This window comes from Oryctolagus cuniculus, chromosome 2 (genome assembly GCF_051225735.1).
Source record: "Oryctolagus cuniculus isolate XC-2025 breed Fujian yellow rabbit chromosome 2, ASM5122573v1, whole genome shotgun sequence".
Taxonomy (NCBI): Eukaryota; Metazoa; Chordata; class Mammalia; order Lagomorpha; family Leporidae; genus Oryctolagus; species Oryctolagus cuniculus.
The window spans coordinates 91,179,844-91,207,677 of record NC_142868.1 but is presented as its reverse complement, the minus strand read 5'-3'; the positions used below and the strand labels follow the sequence as shown (position 1 = coordinate 91,207,677).

General features: G+C 37.9%; 1 protein-coding gene across 3 annotated transcripts in view; it reads right to left on the bottom strand.

Annotated features, from left to right (window-relative positions):
* Positions 1–2,503: 2,503 nt before the first annotated feature.
* ADAM32 (ADAM metallopeptidase domain 32) overlaps positions 2,504–27,834 on the bottom strand; it is a 191,481-nt gene continuing 166,150 nt past the window's right edge. For all 3 annotated transcript variants that reach the window (XM_089325921.1, XM_089325920.1, XM_089325919.1), the window contains 5 exons: positions 27,584–27,689; positions 24,104–24,287; positions 19,662–19,745; positions 4,285–4,384; positions 2,504–3,212 (listed from right to left, as the gene is read on the bottom strand). In XM_089325921.1, the coding sequence (XP_089182047.1) occupies positions 3,052–3,212; positions 4,285–4,384; positions 19,662–19,745; positions 24,104–24,287; positions 27,584–27,689 (635 nt within the window). In that variant the 3' untranslated portion in view covers positions 2,504–3,051. The remainder of the gene's footprint in view (positions 3,213–4,284; positions 4,385–19,661; positions 19,746–24,103; positions 24,288–27,583; positions 27,690–27,834) is intronic.

Below are 27,834 nucleotides of genomic sequence, written 5' to 3'. Positions count from 1 at the left end.
ATTTGTAAGTTATTTCCATACTTGTCCTATGCTATTTTTAGGTACTTAAATCTAATATGGAGAGTCCTTATTCACAGTAGAGTTCTTTATAGCACAAATATGCCACCACAAAGGCAAAAATAATTCTTAGCTAGAAGACAAGATATATTTGGAAGTCCTTGGTACCAACCGCATCTTAGACTTTGACATGTTCCTGAGACCATGAACAGAAGCCTAACCAATGAGTAATGAGTTCTAAAATCTTGACCCCCCATTGGTCCCTGTGGCCCAACAGCCCTTTCTTCTCGTAGATCTACTCATCATAACTAAGAACTCAAAACCCAGCACACAGCTCTTACTGTCTCCAGTATCGGAATGACTCATTGGAGACTTACATAGACTTTTCATTAATTTTCCTGAAAATCTGTTATTTTAGAACACATCAAGTTACAAGTATGCAGTAGGATAAAAAGGAACTATATTGTATGTTTCTAGTTTTGTGTAAAGTTTGCATAAAAAAGAAAGGTAGGATAGGTGTTGTAGAGTAGTGAGTTGAGCTACCACTTGGGACACCCACATCCAATATGAAGACAAAGGGAAAAAAACAGTCATCTTAAGTCAAAGAATCAGGCCTTTAGAAAGAATCAACCCTGCAGCTGACACTTATTCTACCCTCCAGAATGTGAGGAAATAAATTTCTGTTGTTTATGCCACCTCATCTATGGTATTTGTTATAGCAGCCCTAGAAAACTTACACACCATTTATACAGTGCATGCCAATAGAGACAGTGCAAGCATCCAGGGCAATATGCTAAGCATATTATTCCATTGACAGGATTTTAACATTTCAAGTTATTTGATTTTTTTAGATTTATTTTATTTATTTGAAAGGCAGAGTTGCAAGGGGAGGGAGAGAGAGAGAGGAATAGATGAAGATAGGGATCTTCCATCTGCCGGTTCACTCCTCAAATGGCCTCAATGGCCAGGGCTGGGCTGGGCTAGAGCCAGGAACTTCATGCATGTCTCCTGCATGGCTGCAGGTACCCAGGGACTTGGGTTGTCTTCTGCTGCTTTCCCAGGCACATTATCAGGGAGCAGGATGGGAAGTAGAGCAGCTGGGACATTAAAATGGTCCCCATATGGGATGCCAGTGTTGCAGGTGGCAGCTTAACCTGTCACACCACAACAACACCCCTAGGTTAGTTGTTTTTAATGGCAATATATCCACATTCGAAAGTTTAAATACATAAGATTGTGTTGTGAAAAAAAATTCCTTACCCATATTACCAGATTACCCAGTTCCCTTATGGACATATCAATGTTATTTGTTTCTTGTATTCCTTTCTGAAGATATTCTATGCATAAAACCAAGTATGTGTATACATATTTATATAGTCCTCCAGTTGTTTACTATATACTTTATACTATCTCTTACATACATTTTTAATAAGATACCTTGGAAATTGCTTTTCTATGGAAAGACTTAATCAAAGACTACTTGTTCTAATTGCAAAAAAAAAGTATATATGACATACATGAAATATGTACCCCTTATATAAATAAATAACAGAACATAAATTATATTTTTAAAACAAGACAGTATAGAGAAAATGATAGATAAGAAGGAACGTGCAACTTTAAACTTTCTATTTGAAATTAGTAAGAACAAAATTTAGAAAGAAAGTATTAAACTCAAGAAAGATTAAACAGAGCAAAATAAAAGAGAATGAAAAGGAGGTAAAAAAGCAAATTTTTATAAAGAAACAAGTGATCATATACAGAACTCAGCAAACCAAAATTATATTTATCTAGTTATTAATAAAATAGTAATACCTCTGAGATGACTGCTCATGAACAGGAAAAAAAGAAAAGCTAAATAAACTAGAATTAAAAGTTGAAATGCACTGGGGCCAGTGTGTGGCATAGTAGGTTAAGCCTCCACCTGTGGCACTGGTATTCCATAAGGATGCCAGTTTGTGCCCCGGTTTTTCCTCTTCCAATCCAGCTCCATTACTATAGCCTGGGAAAGCAGTGGAAGATGGCCCAAGGCCTTAGGCCCCTGTACCCACATGGGAGATCAGGATGGAAGATGCTGGCTCCTGGCTTCAGATCATTATACTATTATACATATACATAGTATATATTATACTATTATACATATAATGTATACTACTATACATTATACAGATCAGCACAGCTCCAGCCATTGTGGCCATTTGGGGAGTGAACCAGTGGATCCAAGATTCTCTCTCTCTCTCTCTCTTTTCCTCCTCCTCTCTCTGTGTTTGTGACTCTGTCTCTCAGATAAATCTTTTTAAAAAAAGAAACTGAAATGTATCAACAATGAAAGTATAGATATCTGAAATCATATATAAAACAATACTACATATGGCAAATGGATGCATGCCACAACCACATATAAAAACATGTAACATTTATAAGCTTTCAATGTGAACATTGTTCTGTGCAGGGAAGGTGAGAAATCAGGCAGAAGGAAACTTTTGCTATAATTACCATGGTTTATTTCATAACAAATGAGGAAAATTATTTATTTCCAGGGGGAGGGCGGGTTAGTGGATTTTTGACACATGTTCTCTTTGTGTTTGGATAATTTCTTCAAATTAAAAAATACAGACAAATTATAAATCTTCCTTCTGAAAATTTTATCAAGAAAATTTTTAAAATTATTTCTTATATGAGGTGACTATGTAAACTAACATATTTCAGCTGTTCTAGGGCCCTGAAATCAGCATATTACACTCCTAGTGCTTCTATAGATGGCACAGATCACACTTTGATAACCTTTAGAATATTTGAAAACAACAGATTTGGATACATTTGTGTTCGTTATCTCTTAAATAGCAGAGCTATGGCTTTGGTGGGTTATTTAAATTGTAATCTCAAACTTTTACAGGTTTAAAATGGAGATATTCACAACTAACTCCCACAATTAGAATAAACCTTGATATTACTCAAAATCCCAGTAAAGTGTATTACTGCTTTTCATGATATTGCTTCACACATTACTAGATTCAAATGCTATGAAAAATAGCCCCAGAACACAGATTTAATTTACTCGTTACTTCGGGATTCCTCTTCCTTGGTGGGCCGCTTTTTCAATTTATTCCATGCCACAATTATTGCAGTGGCTACAATGAGAATAGGAAAACCAACATAGAAACCTAGAAGCCAATGCTTTTCAGCATTCAAAAATACTTCTTCCTGATTTAAACCTAAAAAATAAAAATATATTAAAACCAAACAAAAAAGCATACAATTTTATTTGCAAGTTGTCATAAATTATGAAGATCTTAATTGTTATTCAAGGAACATAGAAAAATAAATTTAGAATCATAATACTTGAAATTATTAATGGGAAGCCAAGTACCAGAAAGCTCCAAACTATGCAATATTATACAGCTACAGCAAAATTTCACTATAACACAATAAGGGGCCAATAAACTTCATTGATATATAATGCAGTATTGTCTATTTGCAAGGTCACTTAAATTTGCATTATTGCAAATTTTCAAAGGATTAGATTATCAAAGGATTTGTGGATTTCACAATTTTTCCTTAATATGTTGTTGGCTTTTGACATTAGGACTCTATTTTCACATACAGAGCCACTTCAGTGCTCCTCAAAGGGTACTGGAATAAAAATAAGGAGACTTGAGCCCCAACTCTAAATCTGTTACTTGTCAGTATCAGGTATACAGAACTACAGTCTCTCTAAGATCCGTGGGTTTCCTTTGCTCACTGTACATCGCCAGTGCCTACATCAGCAGCTGGCATATATTAAGACTTTGATAAATATTTGCTACCTCAATGATGGAATGAATGAAAGAAACTAAAACTATGGTAAATAAAATACTATCCTAGAGCAATTTGTATCCACTCTTAAGTAGTAATTTATAGATTCTTCTCATTTAAATGATAAACTTCAGAATAAAGTCTTATCTATTTTATTTTTCTACTAGTGTAACAGAAACACAGTAAAAGTACTAGACCAAGAGTAAATGTTCATTTTTGATTAATCATAAGGATGGGGAGGAAAATTGAAAATATTCTGAGAGAATATAGGTAATACCGATTGATACTGGTAAAGAGAAACTTTAAAGAATTCAATTTCAATCATAGTATTTCATTTTAGAAAAGAGCAAGCTGAAGATATATTTGGTTTCCATTCCTTAACAGAAGTCTGATACCTTTCCATTGCAAATATTAGACTCTCTGTTAATGGTAAGATCTAACTTGTGTTTTAGTGAAGACAAGCAATGGCTATCTATGGGGGTAGATAATTACCCTTTTCCTCAGGCAATAAACGTAATCCTCTGGCACGCCGTTGGCAATTTGGAGGTAGGAACCCTTGAGCACAATGGCATGCCCCTTTGGAATTGCACACCTAGGATAAATTTTAGAAATTTAAATGATTAAAGTGTTTTTTCATAGAAAGTGAAAAATATGAGACGATCATTGTGTGTAATTTTATGCCTTAAACTTGTTTACGTGGTTTATGTAGCAAATAATCCACAAATCAAATACTTGGTTTCTTAGACCAAAATACACTTTTAAAATAGAAACAGGAATAAAAGTATCTGTAAACTGAGGTTCACCATATTTACATTACAAACATTTAACACTTTCAAATGTCTATCAGCAAATAATGTGTGTGTTCGTTTTGAAGGAAACAGTGAGCCTTCCAGTGATGTGCTGGAGAGAACTTGGACAATCCCTCAGAGCTAACTGTGAATAGGTCTTCTCTTCTCCATGTTCAGTGAGGCCATGGTGTAGTTTGAAGTCTTCTGCACCACCAGATGAGAACTGCACCCTTATCCAGATAGCTGCTAAATATTAATCACTCTTAATCAGGACTGAGTTCTGTTTCATTTTTTCTTAAATTTATGTATAACATTTACTTTATTTGAAAAACGGAGATAAAGGTAGATAGATCATACAGAGAGAGAGAGAGATAGTGCTCTTTTATGTTGTTTCACTCCCCAAGTGCTCAAAACATCTGGGGATGGGCCAGGCTAAAGTCAGGAAACAGGAACTCAATCTGGATCTTCCACGTAGGAGGTAGGGACCCGAGTACTTGAGACCTTCACCCACTGCCTCTCAGAGCACACATCAGCAGAAAGCTGGAGATGGGAACAAAGCCAGGACTCAAATTCAAGTACCCCAATATGAGATGCAGGCATCCCAGAGAAATTTCTAACAGCTATACTTGTATGATGTGTAAAGAAAAGGCATTTTGTATTTCAAAGGGACATTAGATACATTCAGCATAACATTAGAAACCAATACTTTCTGCAGTCTAAATTAGATTGATAATAGTAAACACATGTGTTGTACTTACTGTGAATCTCTTTTCTGAGCACTATATTAATTTTCTCAAGAAATAGGTTATGTTAAATTACAACATAATTTCACAGGGTACTTTATAAACTTTTCTTTTTACATATGTAAAATTCCTATCTCCAACAGGAAGAAACATTGTCAGCCTCATTCTCAATACATTAACTTATTTGCTCAAGTCTACAGTATACTAATTATGCTTCCATAATTCATTACCCATACCACAACAAAAACAATAATTATAGTTAAATAATTAAATATTTATCTAATTTTTACTTTGAGCCAAAAGTTACATATGGGAAAAGAAGAGATATAAATATACAACTCAGTAAGTTCTTCAGATAGAACTATGTAATCTACACCATTATCAAGAAATGGAACATTTTCATCATTTCACAAGATTCCTTTGCCCCTTACCAGTCAATCTTTCCAACACCAAAAGTTACACCATAGTCTGTTTATGGGAACCATGTGGTGAGAAAATGGTCCCCAGGTTCTCCACACTTGAAAGTTTGGATAGTTCTCCATAGTTCATCCAAGGCTTGGATGTTTCTGTGGATCCCTTACAAACTCATCCACATAAGTTACTCACCAGCAGAATAGACATTATGAGAATCTCCTCTAACCTGGGCTTGGGGCACTCTCTAGTGCTAAAATGAAATATAGTCAATATACTCAAATTCTAAATAGGCCCACTGTTTAGACTGGTTACTGATTGTTTTATATATCATTTCATTCTTCCTTAATCTTTTTTGTGCTTTTGTAGCTTTCCGTTATGATAAGGTTGAATTCTTTTTTTTGACAGGCAGAGTGGACAGTAAGAGAGAGAGACAGAGAGAAAGGTCTTCCTTTGCTGTTGGTTCACCCTCCAATGGCCACCGCGGCTAGTGCACTGTGGCCGGTGCACCCCACTGATCCAATGGCAGGAGCGAGGTACTTATCCTGGTCTCTCATGGGGTGCAGGGCCCAAGCACTTGGGCCATCCTCCACTGCACTCCCAGACCACTGTAGAGAGCTGGCCTGGAAGAGGGGCAACTGGGACAGAATCCGGTGCCCTGACTGGGACTAGAACCCGGTGTGCTGGCGCCTCAAGGTGGAGGATTAGCCTACTGAGCCGCGGCGCCGGCCAAGGTTGAATTCTCTTTATCTTTTGTATTTTCGTACTACAGTATGTATTCATGATGACTATTATTATTCTTTTACTTCTAATGTTGAGCACTTCAGGATTTTGTAAGGTTCTTCTGGTTGTGATAAATTCACTTAGTTTTTGTCTGGGAATGACTTTATTTCTCCCTCACTTGTAAAGGATAGTTTTGCTGGATATAGTATTCTTGTTTAGGAGGTTTTTTTTTTCTTTCAAGACCATGAATATATAATCCCATAATTTTCTGTTCTGTAGGATTTCTGCCAAGAAATCCGCTGTTTTTTTCATGGGTTTTTGTCTATATGTAACTCAAGACTTTTCTGTGTCTCCTGGATTGTCTCCTTGTCCTTAACTTTTGATAATTTGACTATAACATGCCTTGAAGAATGTCTTTTGATTGAGTCTGGTTATGATTCTTTGAACTTCCTGGGTCCAGATATCCATATATCTTTTAAAACAAGGAGAGTTTTCTATTATGCTGGAGAACATCAGAATTTGTTTCTCCTAAATAACTGTATTGTTGTACCAGTTATCTAACCACTATGTCTACCTCTGCTCTCAAACCTTTTCTAGCTCCTAGTAACCACTATCATATTCTCTTCTACCAAATATACTACTTCTACACAATCAACCTTTTAAACTTTCATATATGAGTGAGCACATATGGAATTATCTTTCTGTGCCAACTATATTTCACTTATTATAATATCCTATAGTTTCATCTACTTTGTTGCAAATAACAAGAATCCATACTTTGATGGCTACTACATTGTGTATACACATATACACAACATTTTCTTTTCCTGTTAATCCACCAATGGACACTTTGCTTACTTTCCTACCTTGGCTATTGTGACTAGTATTGCAATTAATATGGGAGTGCATATTCTCTTTAATAAACTCATTTATTTTCTTCAGATATATACCCAGCAGTGGTATATATACCACTGGGATAGCTGGATCATTTTTGAGATACCTCCATACAAATTCCATACTGGCTGTATTAATTTACACTCCCACCAAGAAAGCATGAGAGTCCCTCTTTCTCCATATCCTCACCAGCATTTTGGATTTTTACTTTGTTAAAATAATAATCACTGGGTCATGGCTTACTTGGTTAATCCTCCGCCTGCGGCGCTGGCATCCCATATGGGTGCCAGTTCTAGTCCCAGTTGCTCCTCTTCCAGTCCATCTCTCTGCTGTGGCCCAGGAGCACAGTGGAGGATGGCCCAAGTGCTTGTCCCCTGCACCCACATGGGAGACCAGAAAGAAGCACCTGGCTCCTGGCTTCGGATCAGTGCAGCGCTGGCCTTAGCGGCCATTTGGGGAGCGAACCAATGGAAGGAGGGCCTTTCTCTCTGTCTCTGTCTCTCACTGTCTATAAGTCTACCTGTCAGATGAAAAAAAAATAATAGTCACTGTGATCAGGATGAGATATTTGATTACGCTTTTCATTTTGCAGTTTGCTGATGATTAGTTATTTTGATCATTTCTTTCATATACTTATTGGCCATTTGTATGCCTTCTTGAGAGATGTTTATTAAGATCATTTATCTATTTTTGACTAGAATATTTGGAGATTCTTTGTGGATTTCTTTTAGTTCCATAGACATTCTAGACATTAATCCCTTGTTGGGTGGAAAGTTTCCAAGTATTTTCTCACATTCTCTAGGTTTCCTCTTTCCACTTTTGCTTCTTTCCCTTGCTGAGAAATATGCTGATAAAATTCTGTTCACTTTTTATTTGTTTTTTTTTTTTTGCTTTTGTTGCTTGTATTTGTGGACTAGTATCCCAAAACATCATTACCTATACCAATTTATTGAAGTTCTTCCTGTGTTTTCTTCTAACATATTCACTGTTTCACACCTTTCTACTATGGCTTTGATCTATATTGAGTTGATCTTTGTATTTTAGTGAGAGCTGGGGGGGGGGGGAGCTAGAGTCTTTCTTCTACATGTTAATATTCATTTTTCCCAGCACCATTTACTGAAGAGGCTGTTACTTCCCCCAACATATGGTTTGGACAACTGCATTGAAAATCAGCTATAAATAGATGAAATTATTTCTAGGTTCTCTATTCTGTTCCATAGATTTATATATCAGTTTATGTTGGTACAATGTTGTTCCCTATAGCTTTTTAGTGTGTTTTGAGACCACGTGTTGCAATGACTTCATCTTTGCTATTACTGTTTAATATTTCTTGGGCTACTACAGGTATTTTGTGGTTCTATAGAAACTCAGGATTTTTTGTGTGACAGAAACTAATATTTTGATAGGGACTACACTGAATTTTTAAATCTCTTTAAACAACATGGAAATTTTAACATTCATTCTTGCAATCCATGAATATAGGAGCTCTTTCCATCTTTTTATTTGTTGTTTTCTTTAATTTCTCTTATCAGTGTCTTACAATTTTCATTGTATAGGTCATTTACTTCCTTGGTTAAGTTTACAATGACTTTATTCCTTTGTGCCTATTTTGAATGAAATTGCTTTCCTGATTTTCAGCAAGTATTTTATTGGTATATAAAATACTTACTGATTTACTTTAAAAGGAACTAACACTAATTCTTCTTAACTATTCAAAAAAAAAAACCTAGAAGTAATTTTTCCAGACTCATGCTACAAGACCAGCATTACTCTCATGTCCATACCAATTAAGGATATGACTAAAAACCAAAGAAAAATTACAGTTTAATATCACTGATGAACACAGATGTAAATGTTTCAACAAAATACTAACAAATCAATTCCAACCATACATAAAAAAGATGATACACTATGATTAACTTGGATTTTTCCCAGAAATTCAAATATTGTCCACATACACAAATCCACATATGGAATATATCATATCAACATAGTAAAAATATATATAATAATTTCAGATGCTGAAAAAGCATCCAACAATATTTAATGTATTCCTTTATGACAAAAAAAGTTCAACAAATTAAGTATAGAGGAAATGTACTTCAACATAAAAAAGGCTACATGTGACAGATCCACAGACAACATTGTGCTGAACAGGGAAAATCTCTAACAACATAGTACTGGAAATGTTAGAGCAGTTGGGTAAGAAAAGGAAATAGAAGACATCCAAATCAGAAAGGAGGAAATCAGTTATCCATATTTGCAAATGACATGGTTCTATTTATAGAAAAATCTAAAGGCTCCATTGATAGGCTGTCAGAATTGATAAAACTGCAAGATACAGTAGCTTTGAAAAGTCTGTTTCAATTGCTTACAATATTTTAACACTTTATTTATTTCTATATACTGATATTTTCTTATGTTATGTATCACATTCTCCTTCTTTACATTAAATTTACTTATTATTTATGCTGAACATTACTGATTTCTCCTTGTGAAAGGTCACCTTGCTCACTTTTGAACTTTCTTTTTTATTTTTTAAAGTTTTATACTGGATACAAACTTTGGTAAAAAATGCCCTATAAGAGCAGGATTTTTTTTATTTCCCTTAATAATTTAACAAGATACTCGAAGGAAGTTACGTCTCAAAGTCAGGACCTGAGTAAGAGCATCCGTGGCAGTAGGAGAGAAGTGATATGGTGTGACATCCATAAAAGGCATAACAGCCTAGAGAGAGAAGGAGGAACAAGGAAGTGTCTGAGGTCCCAGGTTTAGGGAATTCTCTGTTGTATAGAGAGGGTAACAACAGAGCTTAGACAGGGCCCCTCTACAAAGACCTCTCACCTGAGTGACCCCCCACTAGAGATAAGTCCTGCTGTCACAGACAAGCAACTCAGTAATGAAGTGCTACCTCGAAGACTCAGGGCTTCCAGTATTCAGAGGAACCCACAAAGTTTCCTCTCAAACTTCTCAGAGCAGGGATTGCAGCAGGGAGATGTCAGTTTAAGAAGACAGGTACTCATGAGACATTCTCGCCTGTCTACTTTCCAGGGGCCCTAGAAATATTATTGCATTCTAGCAAGACAAAATATGTCCCAGGTCCAGCTGGACCCAGCAAGGAAGCAGCAGCTCCAGAGGTCAGGTGCACACAGTGCTCTTTGCTGTAGAGGACAGTGGGGGCATAGAGGCTAGAATAGTCCCTAGTGCTTTGGAAATAAGGAGGCATGATCCATTGAGATTGATAACCAACTTCTTTCCCACTTCTTCCCAGATTCTGACACTTGAAAAACTACAGGTTGCTGCTGTATTCTTGTGTATTTGCCTATTCAGACTGCAGAGACTCAGAACTCCTGCACACTGGAGATGTATCTCACGGTAGAGTCTGGAAAATGCAATGGAATGAATTGGTGCACGATCATTTTTCAAACTGGTGAAACGTTCTACTATCATTTCCTTGAATAGCTTTTCTAAGCTGTTCTTTTGCCCCTCAGACCTTCTTGACACACATATATTTGGTCATTTGACGGAATACTGTAGATCCCAAACACTGTTTTTTGTTTGAATGATAGTGCACATGCCTGGGTGGGTGAAGTCATTGGCATCTCGAGCTCACTCTGAGTTCTGAATCAGCTGATTCACCCTGGCACAGAAGAAAGCTGGGTGCTAAATACACTGGCCACCTCAAACATCCCCTACCTCACTGACTATAGCCCTAGGTATTTCACCACACATATCTTGGGTATCATTCTGGACTCATTCCACCCACAAACCAGAGCTCCCTGACCCCAAGCAGTATATATACCCTCTGAACTGAAGTGTAAGCCTTGGGTGTCTCACCCAGGCCCAGATGCAAACCTCCAGGATAAAACATAAAAAACAATGATCCTCCTGAAGTGTAGAAACAAGAGATCGTCCAAATGTATAAAGATCAACAAAGAAATACAAGAAATAAGAAAAAGGCAGTATGACTCTCCAAAAGGAACACAATGATTCATCAATATTGGACTGTGAAGGGAAATTCATGAGATGTCTGAAAAAGAATTCAAAAGAATCATTATGTTACTCAAGAATATGAGTAAACAGTAAAATTAAATTAGGAAGTCAGTCCATGACATGGATGAGAAATCCAGCAGAGATAGATAATGAAAACAAACCAAACAGAAAATAAGAAATTTACATATTCAATAAGTCAAATACAAATATAGTGGGAAGCCTTAACCACAGACTTGATGAGAGAGAAGAAAGAACACCTGATCTAGAAGACAGGTTTTTTGAAATATCTCAGGCAAAAAAAAACAGTGTTTGGGTTCTATGGTATTCCATCAAATGACCAAATATATGCGTGTCAAGATCTGAGGGGCAAAAGAACAGATTGGAAAACCTATTCAAGGAAATGATAGTAGAACATTTCACCAATTTGAAAAAAGATATAGATATCCAAATACAGGAAATATACAGAACCCCAAATAGGTATAATCAGAAAAGATCCTCATAATGACACATTATAGCCAAACTTTCCAAAGTAGAACATAAAAAAGATATCCAAAAGTTTACATGTAGGGAGAACCACATCATTTTAAAGGATCTCCCATAAGACTGACAACAGATTTCTCAACAGAAACCTTACAGGCCAGGAAAGAATGGGAAAATCTGACAACCAATAAGGCTTAACCCTGTAAAGCTCTGATTGAGAGAATTTTTCATCACTTGGTCAGCCTTATAAATGATACTTAAGGATGTAATCCATACAGAAATAGAGAATAAAAACACAGGATCATGAAAGAATATGAAGGCAGAAACCCCCAGGTTAAAAAAAAGAAACAAAACAAATGATAGAAATATTTTTGGAAAATGGAAGGTCGAGTAATTATCAATAATAACCCTGAGTGTAAATATACTAAATTCCCCAGATAAAAAAATACAGACTGAAAGAATGGATTAAAAAACAAGACCCAAGATGTGTTTAGAAGATGTTTAGAAGAAACACATCTCACCAATAGATACACACAGAGTGAAAGGATGGGAAAAGATATTCCATGCAAACGGAAATCAAAAGTGAGCAGGAAGGACCATAATTACGGTACAGCAGTTTAAACTGCCACCTGCATTGCCAGTATCCACTTGGGCACTGATTTTTGTCCCACCTGCACAAGTTCCAATCTAGCTCCTTGATAATGTGCATAGCAAAGCAGCAGAAGTTGGCCCAAGCAACTGAGCCCTTGCTACACATGTAGGAGACATGGAAAAAGTTCATGGCTCCTGGCACTTTCCTAGCCCAGAGGTGGCCATTGTGGCCATTTGGCAGAGTGAACTAGTGGATGGAAGATATGTCTCTGTCTCTCCCTCTCTCTGTAACTCTACCTTTTTTAAAGATTTATTTACTTACTTGAATAACAAGTCAGAATAACAGAGAGAGAGAGAGAGAGAGAGTCTTCCATCTGTTGGTTCACTCCCCAGTTGGCCGTTCAGGAGCCAGGAGCTCCTTCCGGGTCTCCCACGTGGGTGCAGGGGCCTAAGCACTTGGACCATCTTCTACTGCTTTCCCAGGCTACAGTAGAGAGTTGGATCAGAAGTGGAGCAGCTGGGATCCAAACCAGCACCCATATGGGATGCTGGCACTGAACGTGCGGCTTTACCTGCTATGCCACAGCGCCAGCCCCTCTGTAACTCTAGCTTTCAAATAAATAAATAAATCCTTTTAAAATGTGAGAAGGAATAGCTATACTCATATCAGACAAAATAGAATTTAAAACAAAAACTATTTTGAGATAAAAAAGGTCAATATGTAACAAGTAAGGGATAAATTCATCAAGATTTCATATATTGAATGTATATGTACCTAATGCTATACTCAGTTTAATAAAACAAATGTTAATGGATCTAAACAGAAACATAAGTTCCAGTAAAATAATAGGGGATTTCAACACCCCATATTCATCAATGCACAGATCAACCAGAAATAATTTAACAGATGAACAACAGAACTAATCTACCCTATAGACCAAATGGGCCTAATAGATATCTGCAGAATACTGCATTCAACAACTACAGATTATGCATTCATTCAGCAATGCATGGAACATTCTCTAGCATGAACTAGCCACACAAATCTCAAAAAATTTTTATTTTTTTTTAAGATTCTTCTTTGAAAGTCAGAGATACACAGAGAGAGGAAGAGAGAGAGGTACCTTCTACTTATTGGTTCACACCACAAATGGCCACAACAGCCAGGACTGGGCAAGGCCAGAGTCAGGAGTCAGAAACTTCTTCCTGATCACCCACATAGGTGCAGGGAAGCCAAGCACTTAGGCCATCCTCTGCTGCTTTCCCAGGTACATTAGCAGGGAGCTGGAGATTTAACTGGCACCTACATGAGAGGCTGGGATTGCAGGTGGCACTTTTACCCACTATGCCACAATGCCAGCCATGAACAAATTTTTAAAAATTGAAATCATGTCATGTATTTTTACAGACCACAATGGAAAGAAGCTGAAAGTTAAAAACAAAATTAACAAATGGATACTGAATGACATGCTCCTGAATGAACAGTGTGTCTAGGAGAAATCAAAAGAGAAATAAAAAATTTCCTAAAAACAAAATAAAATGTAAATACAACATATCAAAATTTATGGGTTATAGAAACAGGAGTGTCAAAAAGAAAGCTTACAGCAATAAGTACCTACATTAAAAAAAATTGAGGCTGGCGCCACAGCTCAATAGGCTAATCCTCTGTCTGCGGCACCAGAACACTGGATTCTAGTCCCAGTCAGGGCGCCGGATTCTGTCCCGGTTGACCCTCTTCCTGTCCAGCTCTCTGCTGTGGCCCGGGAGTGCAGTGGAGGATGGCCCAAGTCCTTGGGCCCTGCACCCACATGGTGCACATGGGAGACCAGGAGAAGCACCTGGCTCCTGGCTTCGGATCAGCATAGTGCACCGGCCGCAGCGGCCATAGTGGGGTGAACCAACGGAAAAAAGGACTGTGATATTCACAGTCCAGAAATAACAAATTCAACTGGGGCTGGCACCGTGTCGTAGCAGGTTAAGCCATCGCTTGCAGCACCAGCATTCCATATGGGTGCTTCTTCTAGTCTTGGCTGCTCCACTTCTGATCCAGCTCTCTGCTACGGCTGGCCTGGGAAGCAGTAGAACATGGCCCAGGTGCTTGGGCCTCTGCACCCACATAGGAGACCCGGAAGAAGCTCCTGGCTCCTGGCTTAGGATCAGCCCAACTTTGGCTGATGTGGCCACTTGGGGAATGAAGCAATGGATGGAAGACTCTCTCTCTCTCTCTCTCCCTCTTTCCCTCTCTCCCCACCCCTTTCAAATAAATAAATAAATAAATCTTTTTTAAAAAGAAAGAAAGAACAGACTCACTAAAAGACTGAGATCTAGGTGCCAGCACTGTGGCATAGCAGGTAAACCTGCAGTGATGGCATCTCATATGGACGCTGGTTTGAGTCCTGGCTTCTCTACTTCTGGTCCAGCTCTCTGCTGTGGCCTGGAAAATTAGTAGAAGATGGTCCAGGTCCTTGGGCCCTTGCACCCGCATGGGAGACTGGGAAGAAGCTCCTGGCTCCTGGCTTCTGATCAGCACAGCTCCTGCCATTGTAGCCATTTGGGGAGTGAACCAGTGGATGGAAGACCTCTCTCTCTCTGTCTCTCTCTCTCTCTGCCTCTCCTTTTCTCTGTGTAACTCTGACTTTCAAATAAATAAATTAATAAATCTTTTTAAAAAAGACTGAGATCTACCATTGGACATACATCTTACCAGCACATTATTTTTTTAACAAGTCAACATGTTTTATCAAGTAAAATTAACAAAGCATACTATAAGGTTAAAAACACTTTAAAAAGGCATCAGAATCTGACCCCTATATGGCAAGGAAGATGGGATTCTAAGACAAGCAATTTGAAATTATGATTAACATGCTAACAGCTCTAATGGACAAAGTAGAGAGCATGCAAAAATAGATACATAATGTAACAAAAGATAGAAATTCTAAGCGTCAAAAAGAAATTCTAGAGATTAAAAATGCCTTTGATGAGCTCATGAGGAAAGATCTCTAAGCTTGAGGATTTTTTTTAGAATTTTATAAAACTTAAAAACAGAGTTAAGATTGAAAAAATAGAAGGAATATGAAAGAACTTTGGGACAACTAGAAAAGTTTAAACACATGTGTAATGGGAAAGCCAAAAGGAGAGTAAAGAATGGAATGGAAGAAGTAATTAAAGGAAGAATGACTGAAAATTTTCTGAAATTATTTCTTATATCAAATCACAGGACCTGGAAATTCAAAAAATATCAATCTGGGTAAATGTCAAAATTTACACCTAATCGTATAATTTTCAAGCTACAGAAAATCAAAGATAAAGAACAAATTTTGAGAGAAGCCAGATTAGGTAAAACATGTTATCTACAGAAGTACAGTGATAAAATTACATTGGATTTCTCTTCGGAAACCATGTGAGCACAAAGAAGTTTACAAGAAAAAATCACCAACATAAAATTTGTAATCCTATGAAATTATTTTACTAAAGTGAAAAAGAAATACTGCAACAAAAACTGAGTGTATTTATCAACAGCCTTCAAAGAAATATTTTAAAAAGCTACAAAAACAATCAAATACCTTGGAATAAACTTAACCAAGGATGTTAAAGATCTCTACGATGAGAATTACAAAATCTTAAAGAAAGAAATAGAAGAGGATACCAAAAAATGGAAAAAAAATCTTCCATGCTCATGGATTGGAAGAATCAAAATCATCAAAATGTCCATTCTCCCAAAAGCAATTTATAGATTCAATGCAATTCCAATCAGGATACCAAAGATATTCTTCTCAGATCTAGAGAAATGATGCTGAAATTCATATGGAGGCAAAAGAGACCTCGAATAGCTAAAGCAATCTTGTACAACAAAAACAAAGCCGGAGGCATCTCAATACCAGATTTCAGGACATACTACAGGGAAGTTGTAATCAAAACAGCACGGTACTGGTACAGAAACAGATGGATAGACCAATGGAACAGAATTGAAACACCAGAAATCAACCCAAACATCTACAGCCAACTTATATTTGACCAAGGATCTAAAACCAATTCCTGGAGCAAGAACAGTCTATTCAATAAATGGTGCTGGGAAACTGGATTTCCACGTGCAGAAGCATGAAGCAAGACTCCTACCTTACGCCTTACACAAAAATCCACTCAACGTGGATTAAAGACCTAAATCTATGACCTGACACCATCAAGTTATTAGAGAACATTGGAGAAACCCTTCAGGATATTGGCACAGACAAACAGTTTCTGGAAAAGACCCTGGAGGCGCAGGCAGTCAAAGCCTAAATCAACTATTGGGATTGCATCAAATTGAGAAGTTTCTGTACTGCAAAAGAAACAGTCAGGAGAGTGAAGAGACAACCGACAGAATGGGAAAAAATATTTGCAAACTATGCAACAGATAAAGGGTTAATAACCAGAATCTACAAAGAGATCAAGAAACTCCACATCATCAAAACGAACAACCCACTTAAGAGATGGGCCAAGGACCTCAATAGACATTTTTCAAAAGAGGAAATCCAAATGGCCAACAGGCACATGAAAAAATGTTCAAGGTCACTAGCAATCAGGGAAATTCAAATCAAAACCACAATGAGGTTTCACCTCACCCCGGTGAGAATGGCTCACATACAGAAATCTACCAACAACAGATGCTGGCGAGGATGTGGGGAAAAAGGGACACTAACCCACTGTTGGTGGGAATGCAAACTGGTCAAGCCACTATGGAAGTCAGTCTGGAGATTCCTCAGAAACCTAAATAACCCTACCGTTCGACCCAGCCATCCCACTCCTTGGAATTTACCCAAAGGAAATGAAATTGGCAAACAAAAAAGCGGTCTTACCCTAATGTTTATTGCAGCACAATTCACAATAGCCAAGACCTGGAACCAACCTAAATGCCCATCAACGGTAAACTGGATAAAGAAATTATGGGATAAGTACTCTTTAGAATACTATACCGCAGTCAAAAACAATGAAACATGGTCATTTGCAACAAGATGGAGGAATCTGGAACACATCATGCTGAGTGAACTAAGCCAGTCCCAAAGGGACAAATACCATATGTTCTCCCTGATCGGTGACAACTGACTGAACACCAAAAAGGAAACCTGTTGAAGTGAAATGGACACTATGAGAAACGGTGACTTGATCAGCATAGCCCTGACTGTTAATGAACAACTTAATACGTTGTCCCTCTTAGTAGATTTTTTTGTCTGTTCTACTTAATATGACTGGTTTAATTCTGTAATTAATACACAGTTATTCTTAAGTGTTGAAATTTAACTGAAATGTGATCCCTGTTAAACATAAGAGTGGGAATAAGAGAGGGAAGAGATGTATAATTTGGGACATGCTCAAGATGACTTGCCCCAAATGGTAGAGTTAGAAACATACCAGGGACTCCAATTCAATCCCATCAAGGTGGCATGTACCAATGCCATCTCACTAGTCCCAGTGATCAATTTCAGTTCACAATTGATCATAATGAAAGGACTGAGTCAAAGGGAGCACATAAACAAGTCTAGTACCTGCTAATACTAACCGATAGAATAAATAAAGGGGAGAGTGATCCAACATGGGAAGCGAGATACACAGCAGACTCATAGAACAGCAGATGTCCTAAGCAGCACTCTGGCCTCAGAATCAGCCCTAAAGCCATTCCGATCTGGCTGAAAAGCCCATGAGAGTATTTCAGGCATGGAAAGCCAAGACACTCTGGCAAAAAACAAACAAACAAACAAACAAACAAACAAAACCACCTAAATGAAAGATCTCTGTGAGTGAGATCCCAGTGGAAAGAACAGGTCTTCAAAGAAGGAGGTACCTTTCTCTGAATGGAGGAGAGAACCTCCACTTTGACTATGACCTTGTCTAAACAAGATAAGAGTCGGAGAACTCAAAAGGCTTCCATAGCCTTGGAAACTCATGACTGGAGCATAGGGAGATTACTGATGCATAAATAGGAGTGTCAGTTTGTCAAGTCAACAACAGGAGTCACTGTGCACTTACTCCTCATGTAGGATCTCTGTCCTTAATGTGCTGTATATTGAGATTTAATGCTATAACGAGTACTCAAACAGTATATTTCACTTTGTGTTTCTAGGGGGTTGCAAACTGTTGAAATCTTTACTTAATGTATACTAAACTGATCTTCTGTAAAAAAAAAAAAAAAGAAATTATCAATTCCCAACTTGACTCTCACTGGGATTAAACATGACAATAGGTCTGATCTGCTTTCATCATCATTTAAAAAATCATGTATTATTTTTCACTTTATGTTTCTGTGTGGGAGCAAACTGTTGAAATCTTTACTTAATGTATGCTAAACTGATCTTCTGTATATAAAGAGAATCGAAAATGAATCTTGATGTGAATGGAAGGCATGAGATGGAGTGCGAGAGGGGAGGGTTGCGGGTGGGAGGGACGTTATGGGGGGGAATCCATTGTAATGCATAAGCTGTACTTTGGAAATTTATATTCATTAAATAAAAGTTAAAAAAATAAGTTTTGTGAAAATGAAAATTATATGCTGGAAAATCAATTTTAAATAAAGAATGAAGAGAATTTGACAATGATAACATAAAGCAACAATTTTCTTATTAATTGATCTAAGAAATAATTATTCAGATGGATTCATTGGTAAATTCTACCAATGTAGCATGAAATAACTTCAGTTTTCTACAATCTCTTCCAGAAGATAGAAGCAGAGGGGATATGCCCTAATTAATTATTCAGGCCAATATTGCACTAATACCCAAACAAGAGAAAAATATTACAAGAAATGTAAAATACAAATGCTTCATGAATATAGATCAAAATATCCCCAACAAAGTATTAGCATGCTCAATTATTATATATTATATATTATTATATATTACATATTACAAATGATTATATATTACAATCTAGTGATATTTACCCCAAAGTATACAAGACTGGTTGAATGTTAAATTTAATTCACCACATACAAACAGGTTAAAGAAGAATCATATTATCACACCAGTCGATAAAGAAAAGGTATTTAACAAAACAAAATCCATCACCCATTCATGATAATTTTAAAATTCAATTCAATTCTATTCAATGTGTTCTGTAAAACTAATTATGGCTCCTGAATATAGTTATTCAGACCAACTCACATGTAAATAAGATAACAGAGCCCGGCACATCTAGGGACTCAATAAACACTGAAAAACTAGTGAATGATTACTCTCAAGAGAGATGTGATTCAGGGAAACATAGGCTTACTTACTCCATTTCCATGGCACTGTTGTCGACAAGTATATGATTGACTTTTAAGTGTTCTTGATTCTACACATAAACGATTTATACAAATCTAAAGAAAAATGTACGAAAAAGTCAAAAAAATTCAGCCAATATATATCAAAATCAATAATTGCATAGGATAAAATCAATCACTCAATGCTATAAATTTCTAGGTACCACTTTCACTGTGTTCCACTAATTTTGAGAAGTTGTATTTCATTTATTTCAAAATGCTTTAAAATTTCTGTTCAGTATTCTTCTCCACCAATGTGTTATTTAGAAGGATGTTATTTAATCTCCAAATATTTGAGGATTTTCCAGGTAACCCTAATGCAAACTATGAACTTTAGTTGATAAAGATGAGTCAGTGTAGATGCACCAAATTTATGACTATGGTGTAGGTTGTGGATTGTGGGGTTGGTTGTGTGGAATGTAGATGGCAAAAAGTACATGGAAACCCTTTGTAGCATATAGTCAATTTTGCTATAAACCTAAAACTAAAATAAAATAAATAATATTTAGAAGTTTTCAGGCAGGAACTAGGGAATATCAATGAAATAAGATTGGTCATGCCAAAAAGAAATTAATAATCAAAGAACAACTTTTTATTAGAATACAATGAAATGTAAAAAAACTATTCTTGAGCACATAGTTAAAAGAATGTATTGCATCCATTGGACATTAAAAAATTTGCACAGAAAATCAACTCAATATAATCATAGCACATATTGTTTTCATAAATTATGAGCTTTACTAGATCCCCCTAAGTATTTAATGTATATAATGGGATCTTTTATTAAAACATAATAAAGGAGGCATGTATTGTTTGTTTCAGTTGTTAAGTCACTCTTTGGAATACCATATTTCATGTGGAGTGCCTTGTTCAATCCCAGCTACTCCACTTCTGGTCCCCCTTGCTGCTACTGCTTATCCTAGGAGGCAGCAGATGATAGTTCAATTTTTTTTTTTTTGACAGGCAGAGTAGACAGTGAGAGAGAGAAAGGTCTTCCTTTGCCATTGGTTCACCCTCCAATGGCCGCCGTGGCCGGCACACTGCAGCCGGCACACTGTGCTGATCTGATGGCAGGAGCCAGGTCTCTCATGGGGTGCAGGGCCCAAGCACTTGGGCCATCCTCCACTGCACTCCCTGGCCACAGCAGAGAGCTGGCCTGGAAGAGGGGCAACTGGGACAGAATCCGGTGCCCCGACCGGGACTAGAACCTGGTGTGCCGGCACCACAAGGTGGAGGATTAGCCTAGTGAGCTGCGGCACCAGGCCCAGATGATAGTTCAAATATGTGGGTCCCTCCCACCCATGTTGGAGACCCACACAGAGTACCAGGCTCCTGGCTTTGGCCTGACTCAGCCCTGGCAGATGTATGCATTGGGGAGTAAACCAATAAATGGAGATCTCTCTCTCTCCTCTCTCTCTCTCTTTCCCTTTCCCTTTCCCCCTCTTTCCCTTTCCCTTTCCCTCTCTCTCTTCCTCTCCCTTCTTGAAATAAAATAAAACTAAACATCTTTAAACTTAATGAGATACTGATAACTTTATTACAAAATATACCATAAATGTATGCATATCCTTTTAAGTTTAAGGATAGAGTAAGCAGGGTGTTGTGGCACAATAGATTAAGCTGCCACCTGCATGTCTGCACCCTATATGGGCACCAATTAAAGTCCTGACTGTTCCACTTCCACTCCAGCTCGCTGCTAATGTTCCTGGAAAAGTAGTGGAGAATGTTCCAGATGTCTGAGCCCCTGCCACCCATGTGGGAGACCCAGATGGAGTTTGAGACTACTGGCTTCAGCCTGACCCAGCCTTGGCCATTGTGGCCATCTGGGGAGTAAACTAGTGGTGGAAGATCTCTCTCTCTCTAACTCTGATTTTCAAATAATATATACATAACTCTTTAAAAAAGAGTAAGCAGGGGGTAGACATTTTGCCTAGGGGTTAAAAAATGCCTGGGTTTGAGTCCCAGGCTCCACTCCTGATTCCACTTTCCAGTTCAGTCACACCTGGAAGGCTGCAGGAGATGCCAGACGAGCCCCTGCCACTCACATGGAAAACCTGAACCAAGTACTTGGCTTTTGTAACATGAACTAGTGGATGGGAGCTCTCTTACTCTCTCATTATGTCTTCCTATCTGTCTCCCTCCCTCCCAAACAAGCCTTTAATTGAAAAAATGAAGTGTACCAAATGGGAAAGTACTAGGGATAGATAAAGTGTGCCAATTGGGATGCAAAGTACTAGGGATATATCCCCAACTCTGTTACTTACAGCAGTCTCAGCTTTTCTAAATTACAGTTTTCCTACATGAGCAAAATGCATTTCTCTAAAAATAGAAAAAGTAAATGGCATTTCAGTTGTAAGTCAAAACGAGATGATGAATGTGAAAATGCCTCATTTTACACATTAATGCACAATACAACTCTTCAAAGAAATAGACCACAAAGCCTTTTAAAATCTGATCTTTTAAGATTTATTTATTTGAAAGGCAGAGTGATAGAATGAAAGAGAGTGAGAGCAAGAGAGAGCGAAAGAGAGAGAGAGAAGAATCTTCCATTTTCCAGTTCATTCCCCAAATGGCCATAGGAGCCATGGCTGGGCCAGGCCAAAGCCAGGAACCAAGAACTCCACCAAAATCTGTTACCTGGGTGGCAGGGACTTAAATTTTGGGCCATCGTCTGCTACTTTCCCATGTACATTAGCACGGAACTAGATTAGAAGCAGAGCAGCTGGGACTTGAAAAGTTTCTCCAATATAGGGAATAAACATCAAATACAGTGCTTAGCCCACTAACCCACAATACTGGCCACCAATATAATCCCTTTAAACCCTGAATCTAACTCTTTAACTCTTCTCTCACTGGAACTGGGAAATGAAGTGTGGTTTTTTTTAAAAAAAAAATATTTATTTGAAAGAATTAGAGAGAGGTAGAGACACAGAGAGAGAAATATGTCTTCTATCTGCTGGTTCCTCCCCAAATGGCTGCAATGGCCAGAGCTGAGCCAATCTGAATTTAGGAGCCAGGAGTCAGGAGCCTGGAGCTTCTTCTGGGTCTCCCATGTGAGTGCTGGGGCTCAAGGACTTAGCTCATCCTCTGCTACTTTCTCCGGTGCATTCGCAGGAACCTGGATCCAAAAAAGAGCCCACATGGGCTGCTGGCACTGCAGGCTGAGGCTTTAACCCTCTGTGCCACAGAGCCAGCCACAGTGAGGTGTACTTAAAAACTCCTCTTGGAATGTAGCATGTATTCTATGCCTAGCTTGATTGAAATTGAGATAAGGTGCCTACTACATGAGAACACTGACTTAGAAAACAAAGTGCTTCAACATACATAATTTATAGTATTATAAAAAGCTACTGATAAAATCTGTTTTCACACATTATCTCTCAGAATTGTTCATGATATAAAAAGTATTCTATTCTTATTAAATTACCCACTGAATAATCTCAAATATTTTATGGAAGTGTTGCATATTTTAGTTGTTTTGGCTTCATGAATATATTCATAAATATATCTACTGAGCTCCCTGGCCTAAACTTCCTTCAAGAAGACATTTGCAACTTCTATGCATGAAAAGGAAACCAGTATTAATGAGAGTATGTATTTTCCCTTGTAAACTTTATTTAAACTGTAAAATTATTAGAAGTTTACCCACTAAATAAAAGTTTAACCATATTAAATAATATGTTCAAGATAACTTAACAAGTAAGTGGAAGATTCAGAATTCAAATTTATGTGCATCTGTCTTTAAAACTTACAGTTTTTACTATGTTTCTACTATTTATACTATAATTATACATATGTTTCCTCGTGAACAAAGATGAGGTTTTGAGGTAAATTTATTTCTTCTATTTTTTTTCAGACTTCTGTTGGGCTCAGATATAAAAAATTATAGTGGTAAAAATCAATAATAATACCTGAATTTTATTTAGCTCTTACATTGGGCCATGGAGTAAATGTTATCATTATCCTCACTTTACATAGAGTTGAAGTTTCTCAGACTGGTTAAGTCACTTGCATAATGTCAACAGATAAGAGATGAGATTTAATTATAATCTGCTTGATATCAGGTGGGCCCTTATAAACTGAGTTATGGAGTGACATACTTTTATAATACTAGTAGGATTCCTACTTTGTCCTTTATCTGAGGAAAATCATGATTTCCCATGCTATGAAGTACTTAACCTCAATGTATTTCTAAGACTTCTCTCCAATCTCCAACCTTAAAGTAATTGGAGTTTCCTTGCTGTAAACACGGGAATTTTAAGACATACCATTATCCTCTTAGTATCTAGAAATTAAATATATTTATTTTGTCCTCCAAATACATACAACACTAGAAATGAATAAAATTTGATTCATAAATGAATATATTAAAGTAGTGAATAAAACTAGTGTCAAATAGATTTTAAATCATTTACCCTCCCTGTATCACATTCAGAGCCGTTTTTGACCTCCAGTGGATCTGGCGCTGAACCAGCCAATTTGTAGTCTATCGTCACACATATATTATCTCGTACGTAAGCATAAATCACAGCACCATTTGCTTGATAGAAAGGAGTTCGAGAAGGGTAGGTACAAATTAATCGTCCACATATAAGATTCCTGCAAACATAATAAATGTAAATAATTATTATGCATTAAACACTTAATTAGGAATGATTTGGATTTGCTTTATTTGCTTAAAAAAGAATCACTATTTATTTATGTCAATGCACTTAGGAGAAAATGTAATTTTTTTTGACAGGCAGAGTGGACAGTGAGAGAGAGACAGAGAGAAAGGTCTTCCTTTGCCGTTGGTTCACCCACCAATGGCTGCTGCGGCCGGCGTGCTGCGCGCTGATCCAATGGCAGGAGCCAGGTACTTATCCTGGTCTCCCATGTGGGTGCAGGGCCCAAGCACTTGGGCCATCCTCCACTGCACTCCCGGGCCATAGCAGAGAGCTGGACAGGAAGAGGGGCAACCGGGACAGAATCTGGCACCCCAACCGGGACTAGAACCCAGTGTGCCAGCGCCGCAGGCGGAGGATTAGCCTATTGAGCTGCAGCACCGGCTTAAAATGTATTATTTCTAAAACTGAAAAAAAAGAGAGGGAGGGAAGAGTAGGATATCATCAGGTTCTTAGACTTGTATCTACAAATCATATTGAATCTGTTAAAAGTTCATTAAAATTAGGCCAGTGCTGTGGCATAGTAGGCTAAGCCTTTGCCTGTGGTGCCAGTATCCCATATCGGCACCAGTTCATGTCCTAGCAGCTCCTCTTCTGATCCAGCTCTCTGATTATGGCCTGGGAAAGCAGTGGAAGATGACCAAAGTGCTTGGGCCCCTGCACCCATGTGGGAGACCCAGAAGAAGCTCCCGGTCCCTGGTTTCGAATTAGTGCAGCCCTGGCTGTTGCTGGGGAGTGAACCAGCAGATGGAAGACCTTTCTCTCTGTCTCTCCTTCTCTCTGTCTGTAACTCTACCTCTCAGTGAAGCAATATTTATAAATATATTCCAAGTGATATGACATCCATCCAATTTTCATACACTCTATATATTAACTTCCACAAACAAGGGAAGACGTGATATTTGTATTTCTGGGTCTGGCTTATTTCACGTAGCATAATCATTACCAGTTCCTGCAATCTTTTATCTAATGTCAGGATTTCATTCTTTTTGTTTTTTTAAAGATTGATTTATTTATTTGAAAGGCAGAGTTACAGAGAAGCCGACAGAGAGAGAGAGAGAGAGAGAGAGAGAGAGAGAGAAATGTCAGTCCCCCATCCACTGGTTCACTCCCCAGATGGCTGCAATGAATTGCCGGAGCTGCACTGATCTGCCTCCAGGAGCCAGGAGTCTCCTCTGGGTCTCACACACAGGTGCCCAAGGACCTGGGCCATCCTCCATTGGTGGAGAATCCAGAGAGCTGGATCAGAATTGGAGCAGCCGCCGGGTCTGGAACTGGTGCCCATATGGAATGCCAGCACTACAGGCAGTGGCCCCACCCACTACACCATAGCACCAGCCCCAGGATTTCATTCATAATAGATTTCTATTCACTGTGCATATTATATATTTACTATCATATAATCAATGTACCCCATAATTTTATCTCTCACTATAGACGAATAAAAAATATGAGTAAATGTTACTCCTACCCTCAAAGACCTCTCATTCCAGTATTACATCTGACACAAATTCCATTAAAAATGCTACAGATGAACTACAATACTGATGAAGACTTAAGATGAGGACACATTCTAACGTAACAGTTATGGAAAACCTCACAGAATGTGAATTAAAGTTAAAATTATTAAATTTTCAACAGGAAGAGTGTGATACTGATAAACGAAAGTAGTAACAGGCAAATCAAGGAAGCACAGAACTACACTATACAAGTATGTATGTCAATCCTATAACTATGCTTTGTTAACTAGTTATTAGCCTGGTGTCTAGCACATAACTTGTTCTTAATAAATATTTTGTTAAGGTCATGGCCACAATATTAAAGAGGTAACTCTTTAGGTGCATGAGAAAGTGAACTTTATTTTATAGACACTAAGCAATCTTCATCTGGAACAAGCAACCAAGTGAGTGGAGATACAAGTTCCATAAGGAAAAATGAACAAACTTGGAAAGGAAATGTACAGCTCATTTGGGCATGCAGGGAACTAGTAAGCAAAGAGTAGCCGAGAGGCTGCCAGCAGCATCTGTGCCACAGGCCTGCAACAGATAAACCGTACCTTCTTCCATGCCCATCCAACCTGACTGCAGGCTGTTCACATCCATTCTCCGTCATGCAAATGAACCTCACTCCCCATGATGCAAAGATGCCATGATAACCATATGTGTGCTACAGCCCATGATTCCTCCAAGATTCCCAATAAAGGGGGACACAGAAGCCAGCAGTACTGAAGCTCTATCAAAATTCAGTCCTATTTGAATATTCAACTAGAGCACCTCCCTCATCCTTTTAAAGGATGACCCCAACCTTGTAGAGAACAGCAGCTCTTCTTTTCTCTTTTTAAAGATTTATTTATTTATTTATTCAAAAGCCAGAGTTACAGAGAGAGAGGGAGGGGGGAGGGGGGCAGAGCGTGAGAAAGAGAGAGAGAGGTCTTCCATCTACTAGTTTACTCCCCAAATGGCCGCAACAGCCAAGGCTGATCCATGCCAAAGCCAAGAGACAAGAACTTCATCCAAGAGACAGTGTATTACTAGTAAATTTATTATTAATAATTTATATTATTTTATTAATAAATTATTTTATTTTATTAAAATAATTATTGATAAATAATATATTACAAAAGTAAGTGGGTATCAGGGGCCCAAGTACTTGGGCCATCTTCCACTGCTTTTTCTAGGCCATTAGCAGCAACCTGGATAGGAAATAAAGTGGCTGAGACACAAACAAGGGTCCATATAGCATGCCAGCGTCGAGATGATGACTTTACCCACTGCACCACAATGCTGGCCCTTTTCTTCCTCTTTGATAGAGGCTGTCCACACTCATGACTGAGTGTGTACCACTCTTTTAAATAAATCCTGCTTTCCTAAACCCCTTCATTAGTTCTTTCATAGGTAGAGGGAAGAGCCTGGAATACAGCCAGATGGTGGCCACAGCACAGCCAGTATTAAGGGGATTGCCCACAATACACACAGTATCATGAATTTCAATTCTGGATTGGATATAGGAGCCTAATGATCCTTCACATATAAATAATCTGAAATAAAATGAAATTTTATAGTCTGTAGCATTAGAAAGATGTCAGGGCTGGAGGTTTAGATTTGAGATTCACTCTCATGCATGGGTGTTTCTGCAGTACCACTGAAATGAGTGACATGCTTAACCTAGGGAGAGCAAAGCAAGAAAAGAAACACAGAACACAAGAAAATTATTGATATTTGTATAACAAACCTCCATCCGCAGGGTGTATATTTGTTCCTGTCTTTACCGCAGTTCCCAAAACTATCTGTTTGAGACTGTATTTCTTCATAGCAGGCAAATGGAGCATTTTTTGAACCTGTCAAAGTTAGAAATTGACTTGTATTTAAACATGTATCTGTTCTTCATTTTCACTCTTTATTCATATTTTGTATGTTACCTTTATAAAATTTTTATTAACAATCATAGTACATATTTATGGGTTGCACTGTGACATTTCAATA